General features: G+C 36.2%; 1 protein-coding gene across 1 annotated transcript; it reads right to left on the bottom strand.

Moving 5' to 3' along the window:
* Positions 1-322: 322 nt before the first annotated feature.
* LOC126375102 (proton-coupled amino acid transporter-like protein CG1139) lies at positions 323-11,856 on the bottom strand. The gene is made up of 9 exons (XM_050021945.1): positions 11,771-11,856; positions 9,796-9,940; positions 8,788-8,918; positions 8,190-8,308; positions 6,854-6,970; positions 5,153-5,350; positions 4,589-4,694; positions 1,351-1,567; positions 323-526 (listed from the first exon to the last, which is right to left on the bottom strand). Exons 1-9 carry the CDS (start codon positions 11,854-11,856, stop codon positions 323-325), a joined length of 1,323 nt encoding a protein of 440 aa, XP_049877902.1.
* Between the last annotated feature and the right edge of the window lie 2,187 nt (positions 11,857-14,043).

The following is a 14,043-nucleotide window of genomic DNA, read 5'->3' as shown; positions in this document are numbered from 1 at the left end:
GAAGTTAAGCAACTTTCGCAAAGGTCGGTCATGGGATGGGTGACCACAAAAAAAAGTTTTCATCTCAAGCTCCTCCGTGCTTCGGAAGGCACGTTAAGCCGTTTGTCCCGGCTGCATTAGCAGTCGTTAATAACCACCAATCCGCACTGGGCCCGCGTGGTGGTTTAAGGCCCGATCTCCCTACCATTTATAGGGAAGGCCCGTGCCCCAGCAGTGGGGACGTTAATTGGCTGGTGATGATGATGATGTAAAGTTAGACGGACAGTTGCATGCCCTACTCACATTGTTTTTGGGCACGTAGTTCCCGCTCACGCACACGGATTCATTTACTTCCAAAAAGTCCAACCAAGTTTTTAACGGACACTATCGTTCCCGCTACAAATAATATTACCCCTATTATGATCAAAATTATACCCCTTATCAATTTCCATTTCAATATTCCGTACCCCGGTCTCTCATAAATAACAAGCAGATAGATCACGTTTGGAAATATAAACGCCAAATTGCTGAGGCAGAAGCAACCAAGCTGAAACAAACACACATGATATCATCATCAGTATCTCCCTAACTTTATCTTGACTTTAGACAGGTGCTAACCTAACCTGAAGATTTGACAGGTCCAAGTCCAGGTCTACGTCCAGGTTTTTTATAGAAACCACTGCCTACCTGGCTTTCCCACCCGTAAGGAACACCAGCCCAATTATCTACAGGTTAGGCCACAAACCATTTCCTATGCCGCGATAATCGATTTGAGATCCAAAACCGAATTCGAAAATTATTTGTTTAGACCAAGCCCCTGTGGTCTAGTTATTAGAGCGTTTGGCTCACAATCTGGGGGTTTAATTCTTGATGACTTCGAAATCACCTTGTGAGATTGTTCTTGGTTTGGTTGGGACAATGCAGTCGTGAATCACGATATTGAAAAAGTTAGATAGTTTGAACTGCGACCTCACAGTCACGAGTCAAGCGGTCTTCCAACGAAGCTACCACGTCTAAAGCACGGACACGGATCAATCCACTGTCAAATTTGGAAAAAATGACGGCTTAACGTAATTTATTTTTAAAGGGATTACTAAACGGCCTCCGTGGTCCAGTGGTTGGGCGTTGGGCTCACGATCCGGAGGTCCTGGGTTCGATTCCCGGTGGAGACATATCACAAAAATTACTTTGTGGTTCGGAAGGCACGTTAAGCCGTTGGTCCCGGTTACTACTTTCTGATGTAAGTACGTAGTCGTTATATGAGTCATGTCAGGCATCTTTGGCGGCTTAACACCCTGACACCAGGGTTGATGAGGTTGGTAATTCACCTCACAACCCACACGATAGAAGAAGAATGGGATTACTACTTACAAAAGACATTAAGTCAGGGATACTCGGGAAAACAATAGCAATCAGTGTGATTGCAGTTACAAAAACAGGTCTCAATATGTATTCCCAACATAAATGACGTTCTTCCCTTATACACTTCTTGATGTAATGAAACGTGACATTAAAAGGAACCCAGAAATTCAAACCATGTGTGATATATATCATAATTGCTATACAAACTTTCAATATCTTTGGTAAACTGAAAAAAGAAACGAAAGATTATCAAATTATACACAGTGTTAGTGACATCGCACCGAATACTGAAGGGGATGATTCAAACCATGATTCTGAGTTACTATAAAATAAAATTTATTAACAGCAAAACCTTCATTAATTTTTTTAACAGGAAATTCCACTCCATATCAACTCAGAATCATGGTCTGAATCATTCCTCAAAGTTTTCGTCACGATGTCACTAACAGAAAAATTACAGTCAAATTAATATTAATAAATTGAGTGAATTTATTAGTTGACAAAGCATACTATAAGACATCTGAATATTTGACAATTTTCAAATAAGACGACGACACTGAATTTAGTATAATATGGGTATTTAAGTTATAGTATTCGTAACGGCAATGTGTAATTGGTTGGTGTTTGTTAATAATTTTATTGACATTGTGACGGCACATATTGGAATGTATTCACTCAATGCATGAACTCTTCAGATATTTGTATGCCAGTCTCATGGCAGTGCATACTGATACATGTTTAATGTTATGTAATGTTTAATTAGATCTTCTTGACGTATGTACACAAATAAATTATTTATATTTTTGTATTTTTTGTATTTTGAAAATGATGATGAGCCCGTGACAGGTGATACTGATCAGGGCCCTGCTTAATAAATGCCAAAATTATAATTACACTGCTATACAGTCATTTTGCGGAAGGCATACTTGAAGTCGATTTTGTATAAGACGAGTGTGCTGATAACGGGAAAAATACCAGAATGATCAAATTGACTCCAGTTTTTGAGATAAACGCTTCTAACATTTTCCATAAAATGCTTCAATAAATGGGCCAAAAGATGTATTTAAAATTTATTTTTTTTGTTTATCTTTACAAAAATACACAAAAATAATAATAGTTTGGGGTACCTTGAACTAGAATAAATAAATGAAGATCATGAAAAACTTTTTCTTTGGGATTTTCTCTTATTTACTTTGTCAGGACAATCTCTTTTCAAGATCCAGCAATAGTCAGCCATCATATGGCTGTCCCATCGACCTTGATATCTTTCTTCCATTATCCTGATATCCTGATGGAACCTTTCTCCTTGTTCCTCACTGTAATCACCCAGGTTCTGCGGGAATCGGTCCAAATGGCTGTGTAAGAAATGCAATTTTATGCTCATGTTGACTCCTACTCAGTTAAAATTTTGTAGCATTTTTGAAACTAGGTCTTGATGTTCGGGCGCTTTGTGATTCCCCAAAAAGTTTTTTACTACCAACACAAAGCTTAACCATGCTTCAGATTCAATCTGTGCCATATAGGCTACAAACTCCGTGTCTTTTATCAGTGTACGTATTTGCGGTCCATCAAAGTACGTTTTTTGTACCGGTTCATACCTTTAACATTTACGGCACAAAAGTAACAGTCGTTTAAGTGATTACTTGGCTCATTCCACATCATCGGCACTCCAAATTGTAACCCTTTACGTCCTCCTTGGCTCCAGTAACGCAAAGATTCTACGCACGGCTTGCACACGATGTTTGGCACCCAATATTTATTCCTTTTCACTAGTGGTATCCCGAAATATTCTCGGTAGACTGTTTTTACAAACTCTGTGATTTCTTTTCTTTGCTTTTGTAAACTAAACTTGCCACAAATAAAGCAAAAACTGTTAGGATCGTTTAAACAAGGTTTACGTGGAAAACTCATGTTTTTGAAAGGAAAAATGCACTTTAACACCAAACAACCGATTTATAACTGATAACTTCAGGGTCTGATAGCTATAAAGTTAAGTTGTTGCAAATAAATCCGTGAAAAGATGACAAACGTAAGTGAAAACAAATCAATGAACCACAATGTTTGTAGGGTCGTTTGAAATTTTCAATTATTTCTTAGTTCCGTTTATCTCAATAACCAGAGTGAATCAAAAATAAATAAGCATGCAGCGTGAAGGTCTAATATGAGTATTAACAAAAACCATTAACAAAATCCCTGCCGCAGATTTTTTTATTTTTTTTGTATAGCAGTGTTATCAATTGCATTTTCCACTAACATAGTCGGCTCGATCATTTGTTGACCGCGATACAGCTGACCACCTATGATGGTGGTTTAACAGAAAGCTCGGTGAGGTACGATGGATGTACCTGTTTTCTTATTTTGGTTTTAATTATAAGATATCCAACAACAGTTTTACAAAGTACGATTTGGCTACTTGAAAGTTTTCGGATAAATATTTTAAAAATTACAAACGCTTCTTTTTCACCTCTTAAAATATGTTATTTTCTCGAAAAAGCTTTATTATTACAATAATAAAAAAGAACATATTTGAAAACGGTTAGTCACGTGACATTTTTTGCCCAGGGACGTCACATTTGAATATACAAAGAAACCGTTAAACTGTATAACTTGAAACCTGACAGCTAGTTGAGGAGCTCGGTGGCGCAGCGGTTAACGCGCTCGGTCTGCGATTGTTGAAGTAAAGCAACTTTCGCAAAGGCCGGTCATAGGATGGGTGACCACAAAAAAAAAGTTTTCATCTCGAGCTCCTCCGTGCTTCGGAAGGCACGTTAAGCCGTTGGTCCCGGCTGCATTAGCAGTCGTTAATAACCATCAATCCGCACTGGGCCCGCGTGATGGTTTAAGGCCCGATCTCCCTATCCATCCATAGGGGAGGCCCGTGCCCCAGCAGTGGGGACGTTAATGGGCTGATGATGATGATGTGACGTCACAGAAAGCTCAATCATGGCTGCCCGTAGTTTGGGGCTTATAATACACAAATAAAAAGTCGCATTTGGATTTTGTAAAAATAAAACATTTAGAATGATTTAATAAAAACAACTGCCGAATAATTACTTCTGAATGATAAACTACCATAACCGACATATTACATCTTTTATTGTTACAACTGTCACCTAGCCAATTTCATAGTGTATCTTAGCCAATAACAGGATATCATAGAAGCGTATCAACTATTGAACCGAAGTAACAACTTAAAAGACTTAAGTTTCCAAGATAAACAGTGTAAAATAAAAATAAAACAGCTTACATGTTCATGGGAAAGTTTAACGTAATAGGCGCTATGCAATGTTCTAAATATGCGTTATACCCGAAGAATCCAGCGGAGCTTACTAGAACTATTATACCTATCATACCTGCAAGAACATTTATAAAGTGTAAATATGCTATTTAAGTAACTAAAATTATAAGTTTAAAAACTAAAAACCCGACTACATAAAAATCACGCTCTAAAAAGTAGAAAAGGAGAAAATATTCTCTTATAATCTCTGAAATTCCTCCAAATAGTGACGGTCAATCCCTAATTTTTGCTTCGCCGCAGTCGGGTAACAATAAGAGAAATTCAAATTCAAAAATATCTTTATTCAATAGGTAACATAAGTTACACTTTGAATCGTCAATTTTACATAACGAACGTCTCATCCGCCTAAAACTACTGCAGCTTCTCACAACCTGTATAGCCGGGGAAAAGAAGCTGCAAGAAAAACCTCGGCACAGGGCCCTAGACGTTCTTTAAAAAAAATATAAATATAATAATAAATAATAATAATAAAATAAATAAAAATAATAATAAAATAAGGAAGGTGACACTAACCTGCAGTAAGGACTATACTATATTTTGTTGGATCTTTCATATTATTTTCTATAGAGATCACTTGACTTGCACACGACATGCTAAAAACTATCATGCCCATAAACTTAAATACTCCTCCAATATCCTTGAAATGAATCAGGTTGGACATAGTTGGATTATTAAGGAAAGAGTAATATAACGTTACCACGACGCATAATGCTGCAAAATAAAATGATCCATACTAATAATATTATAAATATTAAAACTTGAGGAAAAAAAAATCGCCGTGCCGTGCGTCATAAAGTTTGCGGAAGAGTGGAGTAGGGAATGCAATCCCGACTCGAGATCGCAAATTCGACATTCCGCAATCCCGCAAGATCCCGAAGTTACGACAAGATATTTATTGCATTCCTGATGTTTTTACAGGGCAACAAACATCTTAAATATCTTTCTTCTTTTTTTGTTTCATTTTCTTTTCATAAAAAAGTCTAGTTCATAAAAAATGTAAGGTTAGGATGCCTGAAAATAAAGTTATTGCCAGTAACAATTTACATTTGCTATATATAAACTAAGTAATTATGAATATTGCGAATACGGGCAAAAGGAAATGGTTTGTTTGTGATAGTGAGGTTAAAAAAAACAAACATTTAAACATAATATTATATTATTTATTATTTTTTATTATTATTTATTTTAAACATTTATTAGTAAATTATTAAAATAATTATAATATTGTATATTATATTATTATAATACAACTAACAATATAATTAAGTTTTCTTTGGAAATCAGCATAATCAAAACAAAAAGTATTTAACTCAAGGAGATTCGCCCAATCTCGTCAATCTCGACTGGGATCTCGTCATATTATGCTTCGCGAGTGATCCCGAAAAATTAAAAGAGATCTCGCGAGATCCTCATCGGGATTGCATTCCCTAGAGCGGAGTTATACTATTCCGTGGATATACGCAACAGCAACTTCAATTGTAAATAATGTGTATGTATACGTATAGAATAGTAACATCATTATTTTTTAAATATTAAGTAAGCAAGAATGGTTACAAAATACCGATCTAGAAATAAAATAAATATTTTCTTAAGTATTGTTTTTCACTAATACAGCTCGACAATAGCCTAGCTTCCTCAGTTACTTTTTAATAAACGTCAAAACAAAATTACTATGGAATTTGTATGAAAAGGCACAGGTGACGTCATAGAAAAACGTTACAAAATGTCGGACTTAGTGTTACGTTTTTCTTGATTAAAATTAATAAACAAGTTAAATAGAAAAAATAAAATGCTTTTTGTTAGTTTTAGATTCAGTAATCAGATATTCATAATTTATCTTGAACCCAGTACGGTCACGAGCATTAATATGTATATATATACACTTTGGTACTATGTCACATTAATTTTTTTGACAAATTGAACTGAAAGTCTCACTAAATGTCAAATATGTTAGTGCGACAGAGTCCTAAAGTGGGTACATTATATTGCTCATGACTCACGACATGTACACGACCCAATTATAATATACTCGCTTACCACCTATCTCGTTGGCCTAACATAGAGCTCGGTGAGGTGTGGGTAGTTAGTTCACCTTGAAATGGATGCACCTCTGTCAACCGCAATTGGGATATACCCGCAGTTGCGAGTTTATGTTATGTCATTGCATTACAATACATGTTACCTACACGAAATTGTATGTATGAATTTACTTACCGACAACAGCATTTCCAAGCATAGAAAATGGTGCCAGCCATTGTAGATATCTTATTAAAGATATTAAAATGCAAGGTATCCATACTATTAACAAGTACATTTGAATAGGCGTACCAACTGAAAAAATATAGAATATTCAATAAGTCTTAAAGACACACGTTGGTCTAACAGAAAGCTCGATGAAGTGTAGGTACAGTTATGAGCAATATCATGTTCCCACTTTAAAACCCTCTCGCACTATCATATTTGTCATTTAATGAGACTTACGGTTTAATTTGTCAAAAAAGGTTAATGTGACAAGGTTTCAAAGTGTATACAGGGTGTTAGTGACATCGTAACGAATACTGAGGGGGATGATACAGACCAGTATTCTGAGTTAATATCAAGTTGAATTTTCCGTCGTACATATTAGTACTCCCGTACCGTACGTACTTTATCTTGCAATGGATGTAAGTACAATCAAAGAGCAAAAGTTCAGTCACTGAGCCCAGCGAATTATTTGTAAACAGTGGTGAAATTATGAACCATTAGTAAAGTTGTCGTAACAGTATCTTCGTGAATTTTTCGACAGAAAATTTCCTCTTGATATCAACTCAGGAACAAGGTCTGAATCATAGAATAAAATAAAATAGAAAAGTTTATTATAAAAGGACGCCACATACAAAAAAAAGAAATCATATCTTTCCACTAAAACAATTACAAAAAAACAGGATGTTTGTCGAAATGATCATAAGGTGGTGGTGGACGTCCTGAGATAAAAGGGCCTCACTCAGCACAAGTCGCGGCGTGAACCACGACGCTGATATTATGTGGACCCTGTTCATCCCCTTCAGTATTCCATACGGTTTCACTAATACCCATACGTACTTGTATGGCTACCTGTACGTACTTGTACGGGGTGTTAGTGACATCGTAACGAATACTAACAGCGATGATTCAGCTCATTAATTGGAATTTTCCATCGCAAAAGTATAGAATTGAAAATAATTTATAATAAATGCCGTTCAAAACTGCTATACTGGCGTCAGAGAATAAGAAATAATACTGAACGGAAACTCTTCGCTCCCCACCAGCGGCCGAGCTAGGTTCGCCTCACCCCTCTCGGTCTTACTTTAGTTCCAATCGTATGGCGCCAGACGTCACACACACAGATGCGCGTGTACGATAATGTCAATGTGTAGTGTCTGTGTAAAACGAGGTCTTTTGTATGTAGTGTCCGGAGTCTACGGGTCCCGGGTGTGCTATCGCCGCGACCGCGGGACTTCCTTCGTGACGCGGAATACATTATTTTGAACTTGGTATCTTCGTTTTGTAATGAGCTGGTAAGAGTACTTACCCCCTGGTTCAACCTTCGGAATATTTTCCCATAGCTGTTTTAATGTACCAGCTAAAATTAATTGATAGGAAGCACACGCGCCATACAATTCTATTCCTATTAAAGTTGCCATGAAGACACTGAAAATAAATACATTCATACATAGCGGTCAAATACGTAATCCTCCTTTTAAAAAGGCGTACCATCTTTAGCTGAGAAAGTATAATAGTCTAGTTGAGAAACTGTGTGATTTACATTGTCGAGCTCTAAAACATTTAATTTTGACTTTATCAATTGATATCACGTGGTTAATGGCATTAGACTCGCCTATTACATGGGACTTCTACATAGTCGGCGATGAGTGGGTAATTATACTATATTATAGTATAAACCTCTGCCCAACCCTGGGTAGGCATACAGGCGAGATGCTACGTCATGCTGCTGCTGGGTTGATTTTTCCTCCAGTTGGAAGGTCAGAAAGACAATCGCGCTACATTGAGCAATTCACCTTAAAAAGCAATATAGCTATTTAAAAGTATAGCTTTTTAGATGAATTGTCCCAATGTGGCCTTCCTAGATCTTGGTTTGGTTGATTTTATAAATGTAAATTGTACCGTACCGTACATATTTTGACAAATGGTGAACCTTGGTATTGGGCACGGCATACATCGCTGCCTCGGCCACTTCTGGATATGACAGAACTGGTATACGTGTTCTTTTATACAATATTTGTGCACTTTTTCCCAGCAACTATAACAAAAACTTATCATTGACCTAGTATACAAAGAAATGGATAACCCATTTCTGTAAAAAGGTCTCAGCGACGACGTGCCAAGATCGAATTTAATCAAATTGGGTGTAATGACGACACTGTACGTACAACCGATATTCTTCTTTATTTTAACATAACATAACATCCTTATTTGAGAGAACGAACTTATAGTAAATACCTATATAATTTAATTTATACGTATTTACAACACGGTTCAGACGCTATTCTAGAAAATATCCTTAGCGATTGTGAGTCTATCTCTTTATAGTATGCCAGTGTTATGTCACAATACAGGGTGTTAGTGACATCGTAAAGAAAACTTTGAGGGACAATTTAGATCATGATTCCGAGTTGATATCATGCGGAATATTCCGTCTCAAAAGTATGGAACTAAAAATAAACTAAAAACACAAAAAAATTCATGCATTTTCCGACAGAAAATTCCACTTGATATCAACTCAGAATCGTTAACTGGGAAAAACCCTTTCAATAATAAAATAAATTAATAATATTCGTACCATTACTTTTGTAACAATAAATAAATAAATATAACATTTTATTTATACATTTATACAGGGTGTTAGTGACACCGTCGCAACGAGATCTTTGAGCGATGATGTAGACCGTGATTCTGAGTTGATATCAAGTAGAATTTTCTATTGCAAGAGTATAGAATTGAAAATAATTAAAAAAAAACATGAAAAACGGATAATAATTATTCCACTTGATATTAACTCAGAATCGTGAGCTGAATCATCCCCCTCTGTACTGTATTCGTCACGATATCACTGACACTCTGTATTATAAGAAATGCGATTTCTCAAAGCAGTCTCTTACTAGTTTCTACTTACTTACTAAGAGGCAAAATAACATGTAGAGTCCTAATAGTATATTGCAGACAAGACCGGTTAATCCTCCAGCACCCATATAAGCGACATGGGCGCTTAAAATTCCAGATCCCAGCGCAGACTTTACTATTTGTCCAATTGAAAATATCACCCTAAAAGAAACAGATCACCATGTTCGTATAGTCTGGCAAAGAAGTGAAAAAATATGGGACCTCCAAAGACACAATTGGCTACTTGACTTTGTAACAATAAAATATAATTATCCAATAGTTATTTTTTATTAAGATCATTTTTTAATATTTTATTTTTACAAAATAAGAATGCGTTTTTTTATCTGCGTACTTATTACAAAACCCGAAACACGGGCGGCCATGATTGAGCTTCGTGTGACGTCAAACATCACAAAATAAACAAAAGCTACCGGTCAGGTTTCAAGTGACACTGTTTGTCAGTCTCTTTGTTTGTTGAACTATATCGTCCCTGGGCAAAAAGTAACGTGAGCAACCGTTTTCGCGCGAAAACTAATCCTCTATTACCCGTGGTCCACCTCGTAGTCCACTCAGGTGAACCACAGCGATGTTTTTTTTCCCGTAGTTCACCCAGTGTCCAAGTTTCACATCCATAGAGGGCTACACTCCATACGAAGGTTTTGACACATCTTTTCACAGAAGGACAAAGAGAGACTCGAGGTCTTTGAAATGTAGTGTTGGAGGAGGATGGAAAGAATAAGCAGGACAGAAAGGGTTACAAATAAGGAAGTGCTAGTAAGAGTAAGGGAAAAGAGACAAATACTGAGAATTATTGAGGACAGAAGTGGCAAGATGATTGGACACCTAATAAGACACGACGAATTTATTAAAAACATCATAGAAGGAAAGCTAGAAGGAAAGAGTCTTATAGGGAAGTCAAGGAATTGGCCTTTGATAGACTGGAATGGAAAATGCTACACCGACAAGAGCGTGGCTCTTAAATTGATGATGAGTTCACCCCGATGAACCACAGGAAACCGTTGTCCGTTGTCTACCTGTCATTTTTACTAAATTAGCTCTACAACTTTTTGCCACTACTTGAAGGTCTAGAGAACCTACACACAATAAAACATATTATGAATCCTTCCTATTTTCTTCAGGTCAAATCTGGGTCTGAATTTACGTCCTCTTTTTGTTGCAAATAAACGTAAATAAACCTTTACATTTATTTTTTATATATAGTTTCTAATAATAAGTAATAAAATTAATATATCATTTAAAAAGGAAGTTGTCAATAACTTATATCATAAATTTATAATAAAAAATAGACTGGTAGATGTTGCTGAGGAGCATCACTCCTATTTTCAAACACTTGATACTTGTGTAATATTTTTTGATGTGACGTCATCGTGACAATAAGAATACCCATAATTTTCTATCATACCCTACAGTTAGAAACATACGGCTATGCAAGTAGAACACGGGGAAGACAAATCCCCGTGGTCTTGGGCGGACTACATTGTGGACCACGGATAATAGAGGAAACTAATTGAAGAATAATGTGTTTCTTTTTTCTATATTATATAATTTAGCTATTTCAAGAAAATAAAATATTTTTAGAGCAACTGTAATTTTTAAAATACCTATCTGAAAACTGCCAAGTAGCCAATTGTCTCATTAATAAGCTCATGACTATATCCCAATTTGCATAGTCAGCACATCCTCAGAAGTACCCAAAGAAGCTTGTACCACAGGATAACAGTGACTATAGTGCGAGCGAAAGAGACATCAGAAAAATAGTGTATGTTCTGGCAACTGTCATTGTAATCAAGGGCTACACTCCACTAGACTACGCTCAGACGTGATGTGTCTGTAATGGAATTATATTTCTAATCAAAACACACGAAACTGACTGACTGACTGAACTGACTTGACGGAAGGGGCAAGTTACAGGGACTGTAACCTGGAACCTGACAGAGGGCAGCATTAACTGTCAGTACTATTCTATCTTACCCGCTGGGTTTAGGCAACTTTCGGTTAGCTTTTATGTCATATTCGTCTTCTTCTGCCTGTGACTTTGCGACCATTACAAACTGCATCTTTGAATGGCTTCTATCGTGTGGTAGCCCTGTTTTTATTATTGTTTGCCTTCTGCTTTGTGTTGGTTGTCCTGTGTTTTGTGTTGTTTGCCCTGTGCTTTGTGTGGTTTGTCCTGTGTTTTGTGTTGTTTGCCCTGTGTTTTGTGTTGTTTGCCCTGTGTTTTGTGTTGTTTGCCCTGTGTTTTGTGTTGTTTGCCCTGTGTTTTGTGTTGTTTGCCCTGTGTTTTGTGTTACTTGTTCAGTATTTTTTGTTGCTTGCCCTGTATTTTGTGGCGCCTGTGCCTGTAATAATTCAAATACATATTATACTACGTATATAAATTTAAAAATTTAAATGCAACTCCGTCTCGGTTATCTTTTCTCTGTTAAACTGCTGATAACATTAAGATGAAATTTGGTAAGGAGATAGTTTAAGACCCAGGATATGATAGAAGACCATTTTTATTATTGAAGCCCCAAAATAATCCCTTAAGAGGATTACAGAAAGGATGTCATGGCATGGTCATGGCATCTCTTACTGAACCTCTACAAGGCATGGTGATAAACAGTATTCGATACACAGTTTATCTTTTCATCTGATCACACACGGAACATAACAATAACATTACGTATTCGCACAACACTATGTACCCTGCTTTTTGCTTTCCTAAATCGTTTCAAAACTAAGTATTTGAATAACTCACCATTATAAAATAATATATTTTAAAAATAATTAAACTAAACAACAATAATAATTAATCCAAAGCAAGTGTAAATGAAACTAATTATATTCCCTTTGACGGAATTACAATCTGAAAAGTCAGAAATAAAAATTTCCTTTTTTGAATTTAAACCATAAAGTAGAAAAAGATTTTAGTCGGTTAAATAAATAATACAATATGCCCTTGTGTTGCGTGTTGTGTTTGCTCTATCTGCTCTACTCTAGTGATTATCTAGAAGATATAAATGCATGGAATTAACTGTCTGGGAATTGATATTAGTATAACAATATTGAATGTTTATTTTTATAAGAACGTCTAGGGCCCTGTTCCGAGATTTTTCTACGCGGATGAGACGTTCGTTATGTAAAAAATGACGAAGTGTAACTATATTAACTACTGAATAAAGATATTTTATAATTTGAATGTGAATACGATTTTGAGCGACAGTCGCTGCTCAACCTACAAAAGGATCTTCAGCTGACGTTCACAGGGGTTCATGATACAACACTTCAAACCATCCTACAAATTACTGATTGTTTTTGCATCTGGCCCGGGGACTATAAGCCCAAATGTAAAAGTGCAAAAACTGTTGAAATGCATAATATCTTTTCCAGACGATTTCAGCTATAGCGACTGCTACTATTGATGATATCGCATTTCTGAGGTTTAGGAACTTTGCTTGTTTGCTCTCATATTATAGCTGCAATAGCCAATCTTGTTGATAAACGTACGAGCGCACTGACTACACATGTGAAAATGTATATAATATACAAACGCAAAATTGTAATTCTTATCTATCTATATATTTAGTCTGTATCTACTGTTGCCTTAAATAACACATTAGAGTTTACTGTCGCTCTCGCATTGGACTTTACAGCCATATTAAAAGCTGCCACAGAAACGCTGTTTGAATCATCTGATAAAGATGTAAAGGCCTGAGATGATGAGAGTTTAAAATTAGAGAAATTTCAATTTATTTTTTAGATGCCGTTGAAGTTCATTATCACTTCGTATTCTCCTTCTCCTAGCTCTCTCAGTCGCAATCACAAAATGCTCATAGGCACCGGTGGAGTTACAATAACCCATAAAAGGACTGTATGGTCTTAAATCAGTAAATACTAAAATGTTTTCCGGGCCTTTCGTCAAAGAAAAACAGCCTATCCCAATTAAATAGCTCCGCCGAAACAAAGGCGCTCCAGACTGAATTCCTGCGTATTTATCTATATTCATAATACAGATGAATTTTCCCCAAGTCCTAGGTATATATTCATCACAATCCAATAATTCAGGATTGGCTTGATGATCATACTCAAGTTGTAAACCCGTTTGAACGTGTTTTTTATCAACGTATTGAAATCCAGCAAACACAAAGTCCTTTGCAGTAATAATTCCATTACCAGGAATGATGCCTAATCGGAATGGAAATCTAGAACCCCATGGTCTATTATTCCCACGATCATCGATGGATTTTGCCCAGTTCAAATGC

This window comes from Pectinophora gossypiella, chromosome 18 (genome assembly GCF_024362695.1).
Source record: "Pectinophora gossypiella chromosome 18, ilPecGoss1.1, whole genome shotgun sequence".
NCBI classification, from domain to species: Eukaryota; Metazoa; Arthropoda; class Insecta; order Lepidoptera; family Gelechiidae; genus Pectinophora; species Pectinophora gossypiella.
This window is presented reverse-complemented; position numbering and strand designations above follow the sequence as displayed.